The sequence below is a fragment of the Pteronotus mesoamericanus genome, unplaced genomic scaffold, assembly GCF_021234165.1.
Source record: "Pteronotus mesoamericanus isolate MK-2021 breed Mesoamerican mustached bat unplaced genomic scaffold, CSHL_Meso_final contig_166, whole genome shotgun sequence".
In the NCBI taxonomy this organism is placed as follows: Eukaryota; Metazoa; Chordata; class Mammalia; order Chiroptera; family Mormoopidae; genus Pteronotus; species Pteronotus mesoamericanus.
The window spans coordinates 851362-874203 of NW_026555066.1; the positions used below are offsets into that span (position 1 = coordinate 851362).

General features: G+C 41.3%; 1 protein-coding gene across 2 annotated transcripts in view; it reads right to left on the reverse strand.

Annotated features, from left to right (window-relative positions):
* PHF8 (PHD finger protein 8) overlaps positions 1-22137 on the reverse strand; it is a 92754-nt gene extending 70617 nt beyond the window's left edge. For both annotated transcript variants that reach the window (XM_054565727.1, XM_054565726.1), the window contains exons 1-2: positions 21564-22137; positions 20401-20590 (exon numbers count right to left, since the gene is read on the reverse strand). In XM_054565727.1, coding sequence (XP_054421702.1) covers positions 20401-20498 — 98 coding nt within the window. In that variant the 5' untranslated portion in view covers positions 20499-20590; positions 21564-22137. The remainder of the gene's footprint in view (positions 1-20400; positions 20591-21563) is intronic.
* Between the last annotated feature and the right edge of the window lie 705 nt (positions 22138-22842).

Sequence of the window (22842 nt, forward strand, 5' to 3'; positions counted from 1 at the left end):
CACAGAGGCCCAATATCTGGGCCTCTTAGCTCTTTGACTTCCTGTCTTTGGAGAGTGCTGCCTCCACTCTCATTTCAGCCACCAATCCCTATAGTCAACACTGGCAGTTGTTCCATCTATGAAATGTGAAATTCATACATCACACTCTCTGACCATAAGTATATCCATTCATCTCTCATTCATCACACCCCTTCTTCACCTGCAAAATCCCTTGATCCTGACTTCTGGCCACGATGGAGGCATAGGTAGATACACTTTGTCTCTTCACACAACCAAAAGAAGGACAACAAGTTTAAAAAACAATAACAACAAAAAATGCCAGAAAATCAAACTGTATGGAAGTCTGACAACCAAGGATTTAAAGAAGAAATATTCATCCAGACTGGTAGGAGGGGCAGAGACGGGAAGTCGGGGCAGAGTGGATGCATGGCAAGGTGGCAGCTGGAGGACCAGGCCGGTGAGAGGGTGGCTGGCGGTCCCACATTTGCGTGCGGATAAACCAGGAGGAACAACAGGAGAGCGAGACAGACCGTGTAACCTACGGTTCCAGTGTGGGAAAAATAAAGCCTCAAAACCTCTGGCTGTAAGAACCTGTGGGGATTACGGCGGTAGGAGAAACTGCCAGCCTCACAGTAGAGTTCCTCAGAGACCCACAGGGTCCTAGAACGTACACAAACCCACCCACCAGGAATCAGCACCAGAAGGGCCCAATTTGCTTGTGGGTAGGGGGGTAAGTGACTGAAAGCCAGCCAAGAGCCAAGCAAGCAGCATTATTTTCTCTCAGATCCCTCCCCCACATATGGCACCACAACACAGCAATGAGGGTTGCCCTGCCCTGGCAAATATCTAAGGCTCCTCCCCTTAAAACATAACACATGCACCAAGACATAAAAATACGGCCGAAATGAAAGAACAGATCAAAACTCCAAAAATAGAACTAAGCCACGAAAAGACAGCTAACCTATCAGATGCAGAGTTCAAAACACTGGTAACCTGGATGCTCACAGAAAAGGTTGAGTATGGTTGCAAAATAGAGGAAAAAGTGAAGGCTATGCAAAGTGAAATAAAGAAAAATATACAGGGAACCAACAGCGAAGAGAGAGAATCCAGGAGTCAAATCAACAATTTGGAGCAGAAGGAAAAGGTAAACATTCAACCAGAGCAGAATGAAGAAACAAGAATTCAAAAAAATGAGGAGAGGCTTAGGAATCTCCGGGACAACTTTAAACGTCCCAACATCCAAATCATTGGGGTGCCAGAAACAGAAGAAGAGCAAGAAATTGAAAACTTATTTAAAAAATTATGTAGGAGAACTTCCCCAATCTGGTGAAGGAAATAGACTTCCACGAGGTCCAGGAAGCTCAGAGAGTCCCAAAGAAGTTGGATCCAAGGAGGCACACACCAAAGCACAGCATAATTACATTACACCAGATTAAAGATAAAAGAGAGAATTTTAAAAGTAGCAAGGGAAAAGGAAACAGTTACCGACAAAGGAGTGCCCATAAGACTATCAGCTGATTTCTCAAAAGGAACCTTGCAGGCAAGAAGGGGCTGGAAAGAAGTATTCAAAGTCATGAAAGACAAGGAACTACACCCAAGATTTCTCTATCCAGCAAAGTTATCATTTAAAATGGAAGGGCAGATAAAGTGCTTCCCAGAAAAGGTAAAGTTAAAGGAGTTCATCATCACCAAGCTCTTATTATATGAAATGTTAAAGGGACTTATCTAAGAAAAAGAAGAAGATCAAAAAGTACGAACAGTAAAATACAACTATCAACAAGTGAACCTAAAAAAAAAAAAAAAAAACCCCAAAAACTAAGCAAACAGCTAGAACAGTAACAGAATCACAGAAATGGAGATCACACCGAGGGTTATCAGCGGGGAGAGGGAGTAGCAAGAATGGGAGAAAAGGTACAGGGAATAAGAAGCATAAATGGTGGGTATAAAATAGACAAGGGGAGGTTAAGTATATCATAGGAAATGGAGAAGCGAAGGAACTTATATGCATAACCCATGGAACATGAACTAAGGGGGGTGGAATGCTGTTGGAAGCGGGGGTGCAGGGCAGAGGGGAATGAAGGGGAGGAAAAAAATGGGACAAGTATAATAGCATAATCAATAAAATATACCTTTAAAAAATCCCTTGATCCTACTTTTAAGCTTCCCTTGACCCTACTTTTAAGCTATCCACCTATTCTTGACTTCACCCTTCTTCCCTGTCTTGGATTCCAGCATCCCTCACTTCAATCATTCCCTTACAGATACCCTCAACTCATTTGCCCCACTGCCTCTCCATCATCCCCACTTGCAAATCCCAACTCTGGCTCAATCCAACCATATAACACTGGACCATTGGGCATGGCTAGAGAAAAATCACCTGATGGATTGGCGTCACAATAAATTCATTGTCCAAAATATCTGAGTCACAGAGTAGCCAATACAATATTGAAGGAGAAGAAGTAAGTAGGAATACTGATGCTACCTGACTTTAAGACTTGCTATAAAGGTACAGTAATCAAGACAGTGTGGTATTTAAAGAACAGATCAATGGAACAGAACAGAGAGCTCAGAAATAGACCCACATAAATATAGTCAACTCATTTTTGACAAAGGAGCAAAAGTAATATAATGGAGCAAAGAGTCTTTTCAACAAACAGTGCTGGAAAAACTGAACACCCACATGCAAACAAATGAATCTACACACAGACCTTATATCCTTCACAAAACTTAACTCAAAATGGATCATGGACCTAAATGTAAAACACAAAACTATAAAATTCCCAGAAGATAAGACAGGAGAAAACCTAGATAACTTTGTGTATGGCAAATTCTTTTTAGATGAAACACCAAAGGCATGATCCATGAAAGAAAGAATTGATAAACTAGATTTCATTAAAATTAAAAATCTTCTCTGTGAAAGACATCATCAAGAGAATGAAGAGACAGGCCACAGCCTGGGAGTAACTATTTGCAAAAGACATATCTGATAACGGACTGTTATCCAAAATATATGAAGAATTCTTAAAACTCAACAATAAGAAAATAAACAACCCAATTAAAAAGTCAAAAGATTAGAACAGACACCTCACCAAAGATATACAGATGGCAAATAAGCATATGAAAATGTGTTTTACATCACATGTCATTAGAAAAGTGCAAATTAAAACAAGAAGAAGATAGCGCTATATACCTATCAGAATAGCCAAAATCCAGAATACTGACACCACCAAATGCTGGAGGGGAGGTGGAGTAACAGGAACTGTCATTTTTTGTACGTGGGAATACAAAATGATACAGCCACTTTGGAAGGCAGTTTGGCAGTTTCTTACAAAACTAAACATACTCTTAACCATAAAATCGAGCAATCAATCTCCTTGGTATTTACTCAAAGGAACTGAAAATTATGTCCATGCAAAAACCTGCACATGGATGTTAATAATCAGCTTTATTCACAACTGCCAAATTTTGGAAGCCAATGTCCTTCAATAGGTGAATGTATAAACTGAGGTATATCCAGATAACTGAATATTACTCAGTGCTGTGGGGCTAGCCAAAAAGTTCATTTAGTTTTTTCTGTATGATGGCTCTAATAGTGAAGTTGTCTTTAACTTCATTCCGAACAACTTTGTTAGATTGTATTGTGACAGCTGTCATGTCAGTGTGCATTTGAAAACACTTATCAGAATTGGTGGATTTTTGTGCAACCATTTTAATATTGAAGATGGAAGAAGATACACAACATTTTCAGCATAATACCCTTTATTATTTCAAGAAAGGTAAAAACGCAACTGAAATGCAAAAAAAAAAAAAAAGAGAGATTTGTGCAGTGTATAAAGAAGGTGCTGTGACTAATCGAATGTGTCAAAAGTGGTTTGCAAAGTTTCTTGGTACTATTGACATTTTGGCCAAATAATTCTTTGCTATGGGGCTGTCTTATGGATTGGAAGATGTTAGGAGCACCCCTGGCTTCTACCCACTGGAAGCCAATAGTGGGAGATAGCCAACACACTCAAAATATCCAAATCAATAAAGTTATTGGTGAAAATTAAAAATGTCTTTTATTTTACAGAAAAAAACAAATGGACTTTTTGGCCAACCCAATAAAAAGAAATGAGCTATCAAGCCATGAAAAGACATGGAGGAAACTTAAATGTGTATTACTAGGTGGAAAAAGCCAATCTGAAAAGGCTGCATATTATATGATTCCTTCCATGGGGACGCTAAAAAGATCAGTGGTTGCCAAGGGTCAGTGAGGGAGAAAGAGGTTAACAGATGGAACACAGAGGATTTTTAGGGCAGTGAAACTATTCTATATGATACAAAAATGTTAGAGTGTTATGTAAATGTCATTATACATTTGTCCAAACCCATAGAATGCACACCAAGAGTAAACCCTGATGTAAACTATAGCTTTTGGATGATTATGATGTGTTAATGTAGGTTCATCAATTTTAACAAATGTGCCACTCTGGTAGGGGATGTTTATATGGCAGAGGCTTTGCACATGGGAGTAGGAGGCATATAGGAAATCTCTGTGACTGCCACTTAATTTGGCTGTGAACCTGAAACTACTCTAAAAAATAAAGTCTATTTAAAAATATCTGGGTCATGCTGCCTGACAATTCTCTCATATTTCCATGCTCAGTTCTCTCTCCCATTGGTGGCTATTTCAAATCTCTCTTTTCTCTCAGCAAATAACCCTGTCCTCTACTTCTTAGACAAAATGAAGTAGTCAGATGGGAACTACCTCAACTTTCCACACCAGTTCCACCTCCTTCTGCACCCATCCTTTCCTCCTGTTACAATAAAGAACTATCCTTCCTTCTTTCTAAAGTCAGCTTTTCCACCTGGGTCACATCTTTTTTTAACCTTTTCAACCAATTATCCTTTCTTCCCGCAGTATCTTCAACTCCCTCTCTACCTTCTTTCTTCACAATAGCATTTAAACAAGTTCACTGAATCTTTACAGATAACAAAGATAAGACCCTCCCTCCTACTTGCCTGCCACTTTACAGCCAGATATCTTCTTTTCTTAAACCTATGCAGCTTCATAATGACTTTTAATGAATAGGTATCAATTATACATGGTACACAAAACTCAAAAGGTACAGAACTGTATACAGTAAAAAGTCTCCATCCTACTCCTAGCCACCAGACAGTACCCAGAAATGTTCTATCAGAGCCAAACCTATAGAAAGTTTTTAAAGTTGCTGTGTATACCTTCTCCCATATTTGCTGCAGTCTGATTTTAGTCCCTACCTTCTTTCAAACAGATCTCACTTTCAAACAGAACAGTGTTCTGATCTCCCTATTGATACATGCAATACGTATTTCTCTCCTTTATCTCGACCTCTCAGCAGCATTACCACAGTGCCAACCCTGTGCTCTCTCCACCTGACAAGCTTTCTACTTCTGACTTCCAGAACATCCCATTTCCCTGGTGTCCATTCCTTCTGCTAACACTTAAGGAGCAGCTATGAGGCCCTGGTCTAAGTACTGGGGAGAGAAAGAAACAGAATATAGCATAGAAAAAGTCCTGCTGTCATGGAGCTGACATTCTGGTGGGGAAATCAAACAAGAAACAAGATAAGTCAATGTAATCAGTGAAATATATTGTATTGAGTTTTTTTTTCTATAAGATGGCTCTAGTAGCGCTTAGTTGTCTTCAACTTCATTCAAAACAATTTTGTTAGATTGTATTGTGATAGATGTCATACCAGTGTGCATTTAAAAAAAATTACCAAATTGGTGAATTTTTGTGTAGCAATTTTAATATTGAAGATGGAAGAAAATACGTAACATTTTTGGCATATTATACTTTACTATTTCAAGAAAGGTAAAAATACAACTGAAGAGCAAAAAAAGGATTTGTGCAGTGTATGAAAAAGATGTTGTGACTGATCAAATGTGTCAAAAGTGGTTTGCAAAACTTTATGCTGGAGATTTCTCACTGGACAATGCTCCGTGGTCAGGTAGACCAGCTGAAGTTGACAACTATCAAATCAAGACATTAACTGAGAACAATCAACATTATACCACATGGGAGATAGCTGACATACTCAAAATATCCAAATCAATAAAGTTATTGGTGAAAGTGAAAAATGTGTCTTCTATTTTATGGAAAAAACCATATGGACTTTTTGGTCAACCCAATATGTTATATAGTGACAAGAGCTAAATAGAAAAAAATAAAGCAAGAAAGGGAATATGTACGCGTGTGTGTGTGTGTATCTATACACACACACACACACACACACACACACACACACACACACACACACACACACACTCCTATGGGGAGGAGGTGGTTAGGGGTAAGGTAGTGATAATGACATTTTAGATAGGGAAGCCAGAGAAAAACTCACTGACAAAATGACTTTTGAAGACCTGAAGGGACTAGGAAATCAAGCCCTATGGCTATGAGGGAAAGGCATCCCAATTAGAGAAAACATTAAGTAAAAAAGCCCTGTGGAAAACAGTGTGCCTACATTACTAAAGCAACAGAGAGTATAGTGCTCCAGAGTAGAGAGAGAAAGAGGACAGAAAGTAATAGGTCAGGAAGGTAATGGACTGATGTAGTATAGGGTTCTGTAGGTCATCATAAAGGTCTTTGGCTTTTCCTGAGCGAAGAACTGAGTGAAATCCACAGGATTATGAGCAGGAGTGTGATGTGATCTTAATTATGTCTGGCTACTTCTATTTCCCAATGCACTCTTTTTCTCCTGTCCACTCCAAACACTGACATTTCTTAGGCTCTCCTGCCTAGGTACTCTTCTTTCCTCACTTTCCCTGACTGATCTCACACATACCCGGGGCCCCCTGTGCCCTCTATGCACCTAAAACTATAAGCCATCTCCCTCTCCAGAGTTTCAGATCCCTCACTCAAAATGCTGCCTGAGTATCTCTTCTGGGTAACCCACTTACATACTTCAAATTTAACATGTCCAAATTAAATTTCTCCCCCTGCCTGTTCCCTCTCTTAGCAACTGGCACCATAACCTCACCAGGTGTTTAAGCCAGACACCTGGCAGTCACTGATGACTCTCGCCTCTCTCCTTCTCCTTCCAATATACCCTGAATAGGCATTCGAGTGTCAAGAACTTAGACTTTAAGGTCAGATTGCCTGGGTTCACTTTCCTGGCTGTACCTGCTATTTACTAGTTGTGGGATCTTGGGAAAGGTATTTAAGCTCTCTGTGCCTCAGTTTCCTCATCTCTAAGGTGAGGGTAAAAATTGTACATATGTATATCATAAAGCTGTTATGAAAAGTAAGTGAATTTATATAAAGCATTCAGAACAGTGCCTGGCACATAGTAAGTGTTCTGTATATGTTGTATTATCAATTCTATCTCCTAATTAGCTATTAATTGTACCCTTCTGTTATACTCATTGCCCCTGCCCTAATCCAGTCCACTATTATCTCTAACTGGCATTATTGTCCTGCCCTTATAACTGGGCTCCTGGCCTCTACTCTGTCCTCACCCAACTGGCCCTCCACACTACAGCCAACATGATCATTTTAAAAACACAAATTTGACTCTTGCTCAGCCCCTGCTTAAAATCCCTCACAGGCTTCCTATTTTCCTTAAAGTTAAAATATAAACTTAGCAAGGTCTTCTCTCTCTGGCCTTATCTCTTGCCCCTCACACACAGCATCAGCTATATAATTTCTGGCTTGGTACAAATGAAAATCATAGGACCACTATTCACAAAAAAAAAAGAAAAGAAAAGAAAAAGGCTTTTTCCTTTCCTCCATGGTCCCTCTCTCAACTTTTCATGGGGCTTATTATTTGCTCTTTACTGGCATGCTCTCTTGAGCACAGGGAGTAAGCACAGGCTCCCACAGGCACCAGGGGCCATGCCCTATGACTCAGTGCACTGGATGCATACATCTGACCCTGATTCTCTGCACCCAAGCCCAGCGCCCCAGACAGCCAACCAAGAACTTGTTCAGGAACACAGGACCACACATGAACTCAAGTTCTAAGTCCCCAAAACCCACTCCATGTCCCATTAGAGTTTACATATAAAACACAAATTCAGCCCTGGCTGGGTGGCTCAACTAGCTGGAGCATAGTCTGGTACACCAAAAGGTTGCAGGTTCGATCCCTGGTCAGGGCACATATGGGAGGCAACCAATTGATGTCTCTGTCTCTGTCTCTGTCTCTCTCTCTTTCTCTCTCTCTCTCTCTCGCTCTATCTCACTTCCTCTGTCTCTAAAAGCAATAAATATATCCTCAGGTGAGGATTTTTTTTAAACCCAAATTCAAAGGAAAAATTATTAAGAATTTCAAGACAATAATCACAGAGTATTAAACCTCAAGCCCTTCCAAACATAAAGCTCTGTGTGAACATGGTAGCCATCCTTCTATGAAGCAGCCCTGCTCTAAAAAGCCAACTAGACTCTCAGTTACATACTCTTTGTGATCTCTGGGTCTCATCACACATGGCTCCCTGTGTCTTGAACATTCCTCTCCCTCTTCCCTGAGACCGTGGCACCCCCACACACACTACCCCTGTTTCAGCACTCACTGCATAGCCTTGTAGCTGCTCATGTACTTGCTATCTGCCTTCACTGCATTCAGCAGACAGCATCTATCTTGTTCACCAGAAGTCCTCACCTTATCCATCTCTGAGTCTTGCTTTATTTATTATTCAACCCAATTCAACCAAAATGCACTGGGCTAGATAGCTCCTCACATCAGGAAGGCAGATGGATGAAAATCAGGCTTCTGACGCCACTGTCTCAATAATTATCACCTGGGAACAAGGGTCTTCAATGCTCTTTTGTTTCCTTAGTGAAGATCACAACACCAGGTTTTAGGATTAAGATTAATTATCCCCAGTGTGTACATGGTAGGTACTGGTACATCTTCCAAGCCAAGGCCACTCTCAGTGGATGATTTTATATTTTCTTCCCACACCAAAACTCAACATGGAAAACTGGAAAATAAAATGTCATATTTTTATCCAAGAAGATAGACAGTTAACAGTATACTTTGCGGTGAGGGGAAAGGAAGATTACAAATATTACCTAGATGTTGGTAAAGTTAAAGGATGTATTAGCCCTGGCCGGTGTGGCTCAGTGGATTGAGCGCTGGCCTGCAAACCAAAGGGTCACCGGCTCCATTCCCAGTCAGGGCACATGCCTGGGTTGTGGGCCAGGCCCCTAGTTGGGGGCACATGAGAGGCAATCACACATTGATGTTTCTCTCCCTCTCTTTCTCCCTCCCTTCCCCTCTTTCTAAAAATAAATAAAATCTTTTTTAAAAAGGATGTATTAAATTTTTTAATGATAATCCTAACTTTATGAGGGAGGGAATCTATCAATGTAACCGTAGACAGGAAAGGGGGAGAAGGAGTAATAGAAAAGACTCCCCCAAAAGAAGATGGCAGGATAAGTTAAATAGGAAAAAAATACAGAAGTTGAACTCTTATCAAGAAAAGGATATTTGATTTTTAGCATTTATCATAATATGAATCTTGAATCTTTATATTAAACCATTTCCCTTTGAATATGGAAAAAACACTATATCGCAACAATATATAACTAGAATATAGTGTGGGGTTGTCAGAATCAAGTGCTATGAGAACACAAAATGGGCACTCAATTCTTCTAGGAGTGTAGAACTGACTAGAGCCTGGTACACAGTAGATACTCAACCAGTATTTGTTTAAGTAGCCCTGGCTGGTATGGTTCTGTGGGTTGAGCACTGGCCTACAAACTGGTTTGATTCCCAGTCAGGGCACATGCCTAGGTAGCTGGCCAGGTCCCCAGATGGGGGTATGCAAGGGGTAGCCAATCGACGTTTCCTCTCTCTCATTGATGTTTCTCTTCTTTCTCCCTTCCTTCCCCTCTCTCTAAAAATAAATAAATAAAATCTTTTAAAAAATATTTAAGTAGGTGAGTGCATAGACTCAATAAATATTAAGAACAGCCACTGCTGCCCTCATGGAGTGGATATTCTAGATGGGGAAACAGACAAGTGGTGCCAGAACAGTTTCATAAGTGCTATAATGTAAGTAATGCAGGGTAAGGGGATGGTGAATGAATGAGTTAATTTGAAGCCTGCAAGAAAGAACTGGGAAGAAAACTGAGCTATGAATTATGCACATACTATCATGTTTGATCTCCACAACAAATTCAGGGCATTCTGTATGGTATTCAGAGGCACTATAGCACAGAGGCTAAAGGTAGAGGTTTGACTTGGGAGCCAAACAGCCTGGATTTGAATTTCACCTCTGCCACTTACTAGCTGTGTGAACTTAGGCAATTTACTTAACCTTGCTGTGCCTCAGTTTCTGCATCTATACAAGAATATTTATAATATGCCACCCCATTAAGTTCTTATGATTAAAGTAGATAAAATAGATAAAGGGCTGAGTATTTGGCACATGGTAAGTATTAGGTATCACCGTCATTATTATTATTCTAATTTAACAGATGAGAAATCTGAGTAACTTATTGGCCATTAAAAAACTAGTAAGTAACCCTGGCCAGTGTGGCTTAGCTGGTTAGAGCATCATCCCATAACCAAAGGGTTACGGGTTCAATTCCCAGTCAGGGCACATACCTAGGTTGCAATTTGGTTCCAGTCCAGGGGCGTATGATCCCCACTATGGGAACATACAGAAGGCAACCAATCGATTCTTCTCTCTAGCACTGATGTTTCTCTCTCCCTTCCTCTATCTCTAAAAAGCACTGATTAAAAAAAAAATTTCCTTGGGAGAGGATTGAAAAAACCAAAAAACTAGTAAGTAGCAGAACAGGATAAAAATGCAGATTTGTCCCTGACCAGTGTGGCTCAGTCCGTTGGGCATCATCCCACAAAGAGAAAGGTCACTGGTTGGATCCCTGGTCAGGGCACATGCCTAAGCTGCAGGTTCAGTCCCCGGTTGGGGAGCATTGGAGAGGCAGCCGATCAATATTTCTCTCTCACATCACATTGATGTTTCTCTCCCTCTCTTTCTCCCTCTCTACCACCTCTCTAAAAATAAATAAATAAAATCTTTTTTTAAAAAAATGCAGATCTGTATGACTCCCCTATATCACGGCAATATGTAACTAGGATATAGTATGGGATTATTAGCAGAGTCAAGTGCTATGAGAACACAAAAAGGACACTCAATTCTTCTAGGAGTGTAAAACTGACTGGAGGCCAAGGATTGGAGAAGCTTGAGAGGTGACAAGGTTGCTCAGGCACTTGTCTGGCTTATCTGCTTAACGTATGCTCTCCGAGAGTGGCCAAAGAGCCAGGTCCTGTCACCACCTGTGCCCTGGAAGAAGAATATCTTCATTCACAAATAAAGAGAAAAAAAAGAGCATATTTACCACTCTTCATTATTCAAAAAATACCAGAAAAATACAAGTCAATTTCTGGTTTTCTGCAACAACCCTGACAAGGCCAAGCATGATCTATAAAAAAGGGGATGGACCATCCCTGGAAGCCGAGGCACCCACCATTGCCACCAGTGGCCCCCCTACCTCCCATCGCACAGGACTTAAAGGAGTACAAAGGACACTGAACAAGTTCTAGTGCACCAGGGAAGTTCCTTTTTGGTCTACCTAGTCCCTGGCATATAAGATTGCCAAAAACAGGTGTCACTAAATTCCAGATGCACCAACACAATCTCTCCATATGTACTGACATGCACACAAACAGGCTGTAATCTCTATCTCCAAAAAACCCAACCAAACAAAAAATCCTCTTGTGACCCCTTCAGTTACTGCCCTATTACTGTTCCCCTGTATACCAAAATCCCTCAAAACGGAGTCATCCTTGAGTCATTTCTTTCACAGCCCCAACCCAATCTATTAGCAAATCCTCAAAATCCACCCACTTCTTATCACCACTGGCTCTGGTACAAGCCTCCACTGCCTAACTACACCAGTGTTTCTCAAATATTAGGGGACATGAGAAACACCTGGAGGGTTTGTTAAGCCAGATTCCTAGACCTCATCCCCAGAGATTCCTGACTCAGGTCTGGGGTGCATTTCTAACAAGCTTCCAGGTGATGCAGATGCTGCTGGTCCAGAGACCACACTTTAAGGAATAATGATCTACAGTAACCCCCAAACTCGCCCTGCTTCCACCCTTGTGCCTCACCTTGAGGCTGTCCTCACAATAGCCAAAGCCTAAACCAGATCACAACTCTCCTTTGCTCATAACCCTTCTGTGTTCCCATCCCACCTGGAGTGAAAACCAAGTTTTTACAATGGCCCATAGGATCCTATACCTGTGATTCTCAAACTTCAGAGTGCATCAGAATCACCTGCAGGGATTATTAAAACATAGGTTCTTAAGCGCCACCTCCAGAGTTTCTGATTTGGTAGGTCTGGGATAGGATGCAAGAATTTACTTGACCAGTTTCCGGGTGATGCTGATCCTTGCTTGTCCGGGGACCACACTTGAAGAGTCACTGCCCTACACGATCTGCACCACCATCACACCCAAAACGTATCATCAGCTTCTCCTATTCTCCCTTCACTCACTCTGTCCATTGGCCGGAATGGTAGCATGTAAGGTGTCCTACCCACTCAAGGTCCTTTATTTTCTCTACCTGGAACACTCTACCCCCACTTACCAGCATGGTTTCTTATCTCACTTTCCTTCAGGCCTCTGCTCATGTGTTACCCATCCATAATCAACCTATATAAAATAACCATGCCTCCAGCCCGGGGGGTGGCACACCAGCTCCTGCTCACCGTTTTATGTTTCTCTATACCATTTATCATTTGACACACTATATGTTTACCTGCTAGTTTACTGTCTGATGTTCACTGCTGTATCCTACCCTTTCAGTATCTAGAACCAATGCCTGGAACATGGCACATATCTATTAAGCAAGTGAGTACATAAGTGAGTCAATAAGTTGATAAATCCATCTTATTTTCTATCCTGAGATAATCTAGACAGCCCATGTCTTCATCTCTATCTCCCATGGCTCTTGACCCACTACTTGGCAAACAGTAAATATTCAATAAACATTTATTGCATGAATGTTCTAGGTGATAGCCAAAATTGCGTTTCTACTGTGTGCCAAGGATTATACTAGATGTTTTACAGACATTCTCATTAGTCCTCACAACAGCTATACAAAATACGGATTCTTTCTCTTTTAAAGCTAAGAAAGCAGAAGTGTAGAGATGAAATGACCTGCCCAAAGCAACAAAGCTAGTAAGTGGAAGAACTAAGATTCAAAGCCACGGTCTCACCACTATGCTTTTGTTTCCAAAGCAGATTTTCATTCAGCTCCGATAACTCAGTCCTGGACATCATGCCTATCAGACCTTCCACTGCATCCTAAAATTTCAGGGCACTCCTCTTGGAAACACTGACCACCCAGTCTTTGGTACATGCTGCCATTCCAAACTTCCAGGTGAACTGGGTCAAAAATTATGCTATTCCAACGGTGAAGGAATAGTTCTGTATTTTGACTGTGGTAATTAAACAAATCTACAAGTATGATAAAATTGTGTAGAACTAAATACACATACACATACAACTATGAGTACATATAAAACTGGTAAACATAAAATAAGATTGGTGGATTGAACCAATGTCAGTTTCCTGGTTTTGATACCGTACTATAGTTACATAAGATATGAGGAAAACTGGGTAAATGTACACAAGCATGCTCCATAAACTCTTTTGCAACTTTGTGTGAATCTATAATTATTTAAAAATAAAAATTTATTTAAAAAATTATGCTACTCCAGCCCTGACCGGTGTGGCACAGTTGGTTGGGCATCATCTCTCAAAGCAAAAGGTTGCCAGTTCGATTCCTGATCAGGGCGCATGCCTGGGTTGCGGGTTTGGTCCCCTGATTGGGGAGCATGCAAGAGGCAACCAATCAATGTTTCTCTCTCACATTGATGTTTCTCTCCCTCTCTTTCTTCCCCCTCACTAAAAATAAAAATAAAATAAATCTTTAAAAATTATGCCACTCCAAGAGACATCCCAAGAGCCTGGACAGAGCAGGCTATCCTCTGATCCTTCTAACTACACCCTATAAGACCTTTTCCAGGGCAGGGATTCTACAGCCCATACATTATGTCCAGTAAACCCTGTACATAAATGTCAGGACCTCTCTTCCCTTTGCCACACATTCCTAAAGCTGCAGGTTAGCCTTTTACTGCTTCAAAATAAAAAGTGGTGTATATACTTAACAACTATCTATGTCCTCTAAAATCACAACAAGATGACTTTTAATGAATACATTTCAAATCCACCCTATGGTGCACGGAGAAAGGCACATGCACTCAGCACTCATGGGAGCACAGGAAGAGCCCCGCCACAGCATGTTCTAGGCCTCCTGGGAATAATGGGCTGGTTTCTTAAGAGCTCATCTATGACTAAATGTTAACTATTTCTCATGCACTGCAAATGAAGTATCATGTTTTTTTATTTTACTGTGCTGTTTTATTTTTTGGTTGTAAACAAGTTATATATTGAAATATAATCATGTTCTGTTTAAAAAAATAAAATAAAAATTAAAAGCGGTGTAAACTTTAATCTGATTTCACTTAGAAAAAAAAGTGTGGACTGCATGTGAGTTTACAAGCCTGATTTTCTTTATCTCCCTCAATGTCTTGAAAAGAGCTTAACCTGAACAGTGCTTTATACTATCTATGGTATTGTATCTTACCGCAAGAGTCCAAGAGACCCAGGTTTGACAGATGGTCAAGCAACTAACTGGCTGTGTAATTTTGGGCAAGTTTTTAACCTCATAGGAGCAAACAATAGCTCCAAAGAGCTATTGTAAAGACTGATTGGCCACTTCTGGTTTTGAAACAATATGGAATAGATACACTTCTTCCTATTCCTCTCATTCAGTACAGCTAAACATCTTGGACATTATACACAAAAAAAGTACGGCAACTCTGAAAGATGGAGAGAAGAAGGCAACCTGACTAGGGACAGCAACCAGACATAGCAGGTATCAACAGAGACCAAATGGGGAACATGGACTTCTATTCCCACCTGGCATAACGAAATAATACCAACTTCCCCTGCCACTGAAGTGCAGTGTTTGAAGAGACCTACAAAAACAAAAGATACAATATCCAGAATCTCCTAACACAATACTCAAAATATCCAGGACATAATGAAAATAATCACACATCATATCAAGAGCAAGGAAAATCACAATTTGAATGAACAAAACAAAAATCAGTCTCAACACTGAGATGACACAGATGTTGAAAGCATCTAACAGTGATTTTAAAGGTGCAATCATAAAAGCATTTCAGTGAACAATTACAAACATGAGTGAAACAAATAAAATAGAAAGGGTCAGCAAAAATTAGAATCTCCACAAAGAAGTAGAAGATATAGAAAGGAACAAATGACAACTTTAGAAATGAAAAATATAATAATTTAAATGAAAACTCATTCAATGGGCTCAACAGCGGAAGGGAGACAACAGGAAAAAAAAAAGTAAACTTGAAGATAGAACAATAGAAATTACCCTAACTGAAGAAAAGAAAGAAAACAGATTAAGCTGTGAACAACTATCTGCCAACAAACTGGACAACCAAGAAGAAATGGATAAATTCTTAGAAACATACAGTATACCCAGCCTAAATCAAGAAGAAAATAAAATACATAGTTTTCAATGCTGAAAGAACTGCAAATCCAGAATTTGATATCAAATGAAAAGACCCTTCAGGAATTCAAGGGAAATCAAGGCATTCTCATAATACCTGGAAACTAAACAACATTGTTCTATATAATTCATAGGTCGAACATAACATCTCTAAGGAAATTAAAAATTATATTGAACTACATGAAAAGGAAAACATATCAAAAGTTATGAGACACAGCTAATTCATTGCTAAAAGGGAAACTTATAGCACTAAATGCTTACATTAGAAAACAGGAATAGTCTCAAATCAATAGCCTAAGCTCCCATCTCCAGAAATTAGGTAAAAAGCAAAATAAACACAAAGCAAGCAAAAGGAAGAACTAATAAGTGCAGAAATCAATGAAAGTGAAAACAGAAAGATGATAAAGTCAATGAAATATAAAACTTATTCTTTGAAAAGATCAATAAAACTAACAATCCTGGAGCATGTCTAACAAAAAGAGAGATTAAGACACCCCGCCTACAGATATCAAAGGGATAATAAAGGAGTAATATGAACATACTTAAATTTGACAACTTAGATGAAATGGATAAATCTCTTGGAAAGTACAAACAACCACAACATGCCCAATATAAAATAGATAATTTGAATAGTCCTATAACTATTAAATAAATTGAGTGCATAATTTTAAAACTCCCAAAAAATATTAAATAAAGATAATTAGGCAAAGTATTTGGCATATTGATTGGCATATTAGCTAGTATGCAATAAACAAGTGCCATTATCATTTTATTTAAATCATCACAACCCCTCGCAGGGAAATTGAGGTTGAGCGGAGATGAAATCCTTTGCTAAAATGTAACAGTAAGAATCTGAACCTAGATTTAAGCCAGAATCATTTCCTCCAGAGTTATAGTCCACACCACAGCTATCCCCTTAGGGATGTGACAACCAATACTTCCTTTACAGATAGAGAAACTGTAAAAGGGTGAGGTTTTGCCAAAGCCCCAGGCATCAATAAACACTTGCCAACTAACTTTCTTCGCCAGTGTAGAGCAATGATTCTTAAAAGTTAGAGTGCATCAGAATCCACCTGTTTGTTAAAATATAGATGACTATGTCCCAGCCTAGGAATCTGCATTTCTAACAAATTCCCAGTTAACCAATCACACTTTGAGAACAGCCATGTACAGTAATGATATGTTAGCCTGCCAATTCCCCAACATCGGAAGCTGCCACACTCCAAAGAAAGGGAAGGAATTGAGACAGAATAATGCTCTAAATCAGTGGTTCTGACAGTGGCCCCCACTCACCCACTGTATCAGAAACCCTGCATGTGGAGCCTATTTATCCTGTCTTTTAATAGGTCTTCCAAGTGATTCTGATGCTCACGAAAGTTTGAGGAACAACTGCTCTACAGATCAAAGTATTTGTAAAACCTAGCCCTTTACAGTAGGAGAAATGGAGCTATACCATCTTTTCCCCACCTTTGGGAACCTAGGCTTTAGAGTCAGACTATCCTAAAATCAAATCCAGATTCAGAAAGTTTAACTTAAATTAATCTCCATGAATTCCAGAGTCTCACCAGCAAAATGGAATAGTCACTTTTCTTGGTATAGCCTTTCCAGGAAGTAATTTGGCATTATTAACCCCTAACTGAACTTTAAGAAATCTAGCCTATGGAAGTCATCAAAGATGTGAAAAGATTTAAATCACCTATGTGTGGGCTTAACTACTGTAAGCAACCATGAAAAGTCAACAATATTTAGTAATTTTCAATCGTGCTTAAGTATTCACTTAAATGGAACACTATGAGCCTGGTGTGTATGTTTAAGCAATGTACTGAGCAAGCAAGAGCAGCCATGCACCAAGGACCTGATTCTCAGTTGGCCTTCTTGTTCTTTGGCAGTCCATAAAGACAAGCATGAGAAGAGATTAAAAAAAAAAACTTTCATAAAAAAAATTAAGGCAGTTAACGTGTCAGGGTATGCACAGAAACTCAAGACTCACCACAGAAATGTGATTAAGGAGGGGCCTGGCCCATAAACCCATTTCCATATTTGTAAATTTGGAATTTTTAAAGGCCTCAGTAGTGTTCCTTATAAATGTCAAGCCTCTACTGTGCAATGATGTTCACCACAATGTTTTTCTTGTCATTTTAACCAGCATCCATATCAAATGCAGAACATTTCCAGAACCTCCAGTTTCCCTCACATCACAATATTATTTATAATATAAAAAAGTAAAACCAACATAAGCATCCAACCACAGAGGCAATGACCAAGTAACTAGTGACACATACATATGGTGGGATATCAGAAACCGGGTTTAAATGAATATTTAAGGACCTGGTAAAATATTCATATTATAATGTTAAGTAGGAATAAAACTCAAGTTATAAGATGGTGTTTATAATACAACCCCATGTTGTAAAAATATATGTTTATATGCTTAAGTCAAACGATGGGAGTTAATGCAACAAAAAATTTAATAGCGGATTGTACTGGATAGTAGACTCAGGTGATTTTTATTTCCTTCTTTATTCTCTCTCTGTATTTTCTATGAGCATGTCTCAACTATATAATCAGGAAAAATTTATAAACATTATTTATAAAGAAATATCTAACATTCAGGTTTGGGTGTGGATTGAGATAATGTATGCAAAGTCCTATCATGAGCCTGGCACATAGTAAGCACTATGAAAGCATTCATTCCTGTTTCTTGTTCCTAGACTGTGAAACTAGGGTCTCTATATTGTGGGCAAAAGTTCCCTTTCCAGGTTTGATTCTACACACTTCCCACATAATCCAAAGCAAGGGACACAAGGAATAGTTCTTTTCATGAAAATTCATTCACTTCATTCAAAAATATAAGGGGGTGGGGAGAGAGCAAATTGGGTAAAGGGGGTCAAATATATGGTAACCAAAGGAAACTAGACATTTGGTGGTGAGCATACAATAGAGTATACAGATATCAAATTATAATGTTGTACAGCTGAAATTTATATAATGTTATTAACCAATGTTACTTTGATAAATTTAATTTAAAAATCTACTCAGCCTCTATTACATGTTTAGCACTCAACTAGGCTCTGGGGATACCAAAAATGAAAAGATGACATCTCTGCCCTCAGGTAGCTCTGGCTAATGAGTAACACAGATGTATTTATAACAATTATATGATGAAATAATTACTTTCAATAAGGATGTACACAAAATGCAATGGGAAGCCAGAGGGAGAAAGCCTTTTATAAAGGAGATATGTCGTGAGTTGTAAAAGAGAGGACATTAGTGGAAATAGTATGTGCAAAGAGAGAGAGTCACAGAAAATTTGCAAAGACAAATTTTACCAGAACTATAAGTGCTTCAGCCTTTCTGGGACATAAAGAACAAGGGAGGAGTGGCGGAAAATGAGACTAAACAAGTAGATCACGAAAGGTCTTATCTGTCACACAAAGAAGACTAAATTTTATTCTACAGGGGAACCACCAAAAGAATCTTAAGTAGAGGAGTGACTTGATCAGCACTAGCAAAGACACCAGGAGTCCTGAAAGACACCTTCATCCCTAGTTATTTTCAGGGGAAAGAAAAGGCCCCACCTTCTATGTCTGTCCCCATTCAAATGAAATAACATAAGGCAATAAACAGAACTCTATACCTGGCACACAGTGAATACTCAATAAAAATCAGCTAATATGAACTTGGATGTGCTGCATGAGGCAGCCCCTACTGAGAGCAGAATCTTAGCAACACCAGCACCTTCACTTTGGTCTTGAGTATGAAAAAAGGAACAGCTCCTTTGGAAGGGACTAGCAACAACTGAAAATTCTAGAATCTAACAACATGTAAAAGGCAGGAGGAGGGTGCCATATACTGTTCTGCTGTACTCCAGTGTACAAATCCCTCTCATTGTTTTCTTCCCATAGCTGAGATTTAAGACCCAATAATAGGATAATATTACAGTTTTATTCCATACATAAACCTCTCTGGAATGCTGGATGACAGGTGCTCATGTGCACACATGGTAAACTGGAGGGAGTTCATTAGTGGTTTTATTCTTGCTGTTTTAGCCAATATCTCTTCCACTTAATTCAATTTAGTTGAATGGTAGTGCAGATAAATACTATAGAAATAAAATATTGCTGCATTTCTGCCTCCATTTACTGAGTGCACACAAAATGCTTTAAATAATCAGGAAGGGTATGTTAGATATGTTTTATAGGTGAAGACAATGAGGCTCAGAGAGGCAAAGCAACTTGCCCAAGGTAACTTGTGATAACAAGTTGCAAAGCTGGAACTTAAATCCATGTTTGTTAGACTCAAATATATCAAAAATGTAATACTGTTTCCTTCAAAGCCAGGGTCTGAGGTAAAACAAAATTGCCAGAATACAAAAATGATACTATGTGGCTGGAAAGAAAATATTATCTAAATGCAAAAAAGAAAGAAAGAAAGAAAGAAAGAAAGAAAGAAAGAAAGAAAGAAAGAAAGAAAGAAAGAAAGAAAGAAAGAAAGAAAGAAAGAAAGAAAGGAAGGAAGGAAGGAAGGAAGGAAGGAAGGAAGAAATCAAAAGAAGGGTGCAAAGAAAAATACATATGGAAAAAAAAGAGGAGAAACCAGAAGCCAATGTCAACTAGACCCTAGTCTGCAAGGAGGGATGGAGAAACCTGGGTCTGGGAGGTGGATTGGACTTAATTCTGTGTGTGGGGGGGGGGGAGTTTCTGTCTGAGTGGGAACCTAAAACAGAGCTGAGAAAGAAGCAAGTGAACACCTGACCACGGCACCCTGTCCCACCTGGCCTGCCTTCCTTACCTGCCGTGAAACCAGTCCTGGCACATGTCACACTCAATCATGAAACGGGTCACATCATAAGGCAGCCGGCAAAGGCAATACACCGGCACTGTGGCCATCTTCGCCTGGCCCTGGAGCGTTCTGTGGCGAGCCAGGTTCGGAGTGTCCACAGGAGCGGGAAGCAACAGCTCTCGTCCTTCCTAGACAACGGCTAGGCGCGCGCGCGCACACACACACACGCACACGCACACACACACGCGCACACACACACGCACGCACACACACACGCACGCACACACACACACACAAAAACACACTTTTTTACAGAGTGAATTAGATGCCCCAGGGTACCAACCCTCACAAATGGGGAGTTATCACAGCCCAGCTGCAACACAGGGGTGTGGCTGTAGGGGGCAATCTGAGAAAGTCCACCCGCTTCCAGAATAGCTTTAACAAATAAAGAAGGGCGCTATGCCCTGAAGGCTTCCCCCCCTCCCTCACCGCCCTCCCTACCTCCTCCGGGCCCCCAAAGACAGTGAGAATTTCTTTCTGGGCTTCAGGGAAATATCTGACGCCTTTAAGGAAGCTTCTTTAATCTCTCACTGAACCCTCTCCTTGCTCAAAACCTTGCTTCCCAGAGTGCTTTTTATTATGACGCCAGAATGAGGCTGGGGGTCTTTCTGTAAAAGACCTTTCTCTCTGCCCCCATATAGGGGCAAATGGAGAGAGATGAGAAGTCCATGGATATGGGTTCAGATCACTCGCAAATTATCCCGCTGCCTTCAGAAAGAAGAGGCGCCCAACTCAAATCACAGTTCTGGGGTCTTGTTATGAGAACTATCTCAATCATTCCACCCCAGACGAGTCGGGAGCCTCATCACCCGAACAAATGAAATAAATCTCAATTACAAAACTCATCAGCTCATCCTCTATTCTAAATATGACCGGGACCTCGTCGCACCCCTGAAACTAAAAAGGGTCACTTCGAAACCCCTGAAACTGCCTACAATTTCCTCACACTCGCGCAACTGAACAAGGATTTTTCTTCCCACCGCTCAGAAACTGGCAGGCATCTCCACCCAGTCCCCTCAAATTGACGAGGTCTCCCCGTCGCCCAAAACTGACCAGGACCTCCTTACAGATCCAGAAACTGACGGGAATATCCTTGCAGCCCCGAAACTTACGAGAATCTCTTCACACCTCCCAAAGTGACAGGAGCCTCCTCACGCCCCCAACCTGACAAGAATGTCTACAGTCCCGAGCCCTATAGAGACCTCCGCATCCGCAAAGCTACAGGGATTCTTACAGCCCGCGAAGCTCAGTCCCACTAGCGCACCAGCGGCCGGGCTCGCTCCGGAGCCGCTCGGCGCCTCGCTCAGCGGAGGCTCGGCGGCAGTTCCGGCCCCACCGGCAGCGCGCGCGCCGACTTCTGGGATTGTCACAGTAACGCCGCAAACCTTGCTCGTCAGCCCCTGCGACCACCCGCTGGGTCGCTCGGCCCTGGCTGCCCGGCGACGCTTCCGGGCAGCTTTCTCCACAGCTCTTCCCCGGGGCCGGCCGTTAGGGCCTACTGGAGACCGCGGCTCGGGCCTAGTCCGGCGGGTGCCTGGAGACCAGACAAGCGGCGTCGTCGCTGGGCCGGCAGGAGCTCGCTGAGAGCAAACCAACGAGGAAGGAGAGGAACCGGCGGCCACTTCGTAGGAAAATGGCCCGAAAAGTCGCTGGGAGAAGCCCGGTAGCGGTGGGAGGCAATTCGAAGTCAATAAAGTTTATTCAAAACAACGAGGAAGTTGAAGCGGAGAGGGGAGGAGATATACGGGGTAAACAGCTACCATATTGAGAGTGGCGGCGCTGCCGCAAGGAGGCGACCCTACCGCCATCTTCTGAGGGCCGGGCACGCGAAAGCCCGAAGGCAGAGGCTGGGAAGGGAGGGCAGCCAGCTCCCGCGGAACGTCATCGGGGCGGGGCGCGGCCTTGAGAAAGGGGGGCGGGACTCGGCTACCTTTGGACCCGCTTGTCTACTCTCGGTGCCCAATGGACGCTGAGGACGTTCAGCTGAGAGGCGGGGAAGCCGCCATCTTAGACGAGGCGGTCGCTTGGCTCCATTTTGCGTGGGGCCAGAGTGTTCCCTGGCTTCCTCCTCCGGGCAAGCAGGGAGTTAAGCACTTTCACCGTCACCACTCGCACTCTTCCCAACCTCTCCTCCTATGAGGGGAGGTGAACTCTGTGATTGCAAACTGCAAAAAGAAGAGGTGGCGGGGGCAGGCTTCGGCCAGGCCAGAGTCGGAGTACACCTCGGTACCCGTTCAGTGAGGTCTTTTGCAGGTTGAGTTCTTTCACGCGATCTTTGAGTGTATTCTTCACCCTGTGAGGGAGCTCTGTTATTAGTCCCAAAAGGAGGGCACGGGTTTAGGGATGACTTGCATTTCAGAGCTGGGAAATTGAACCTTACACCCTCTACAA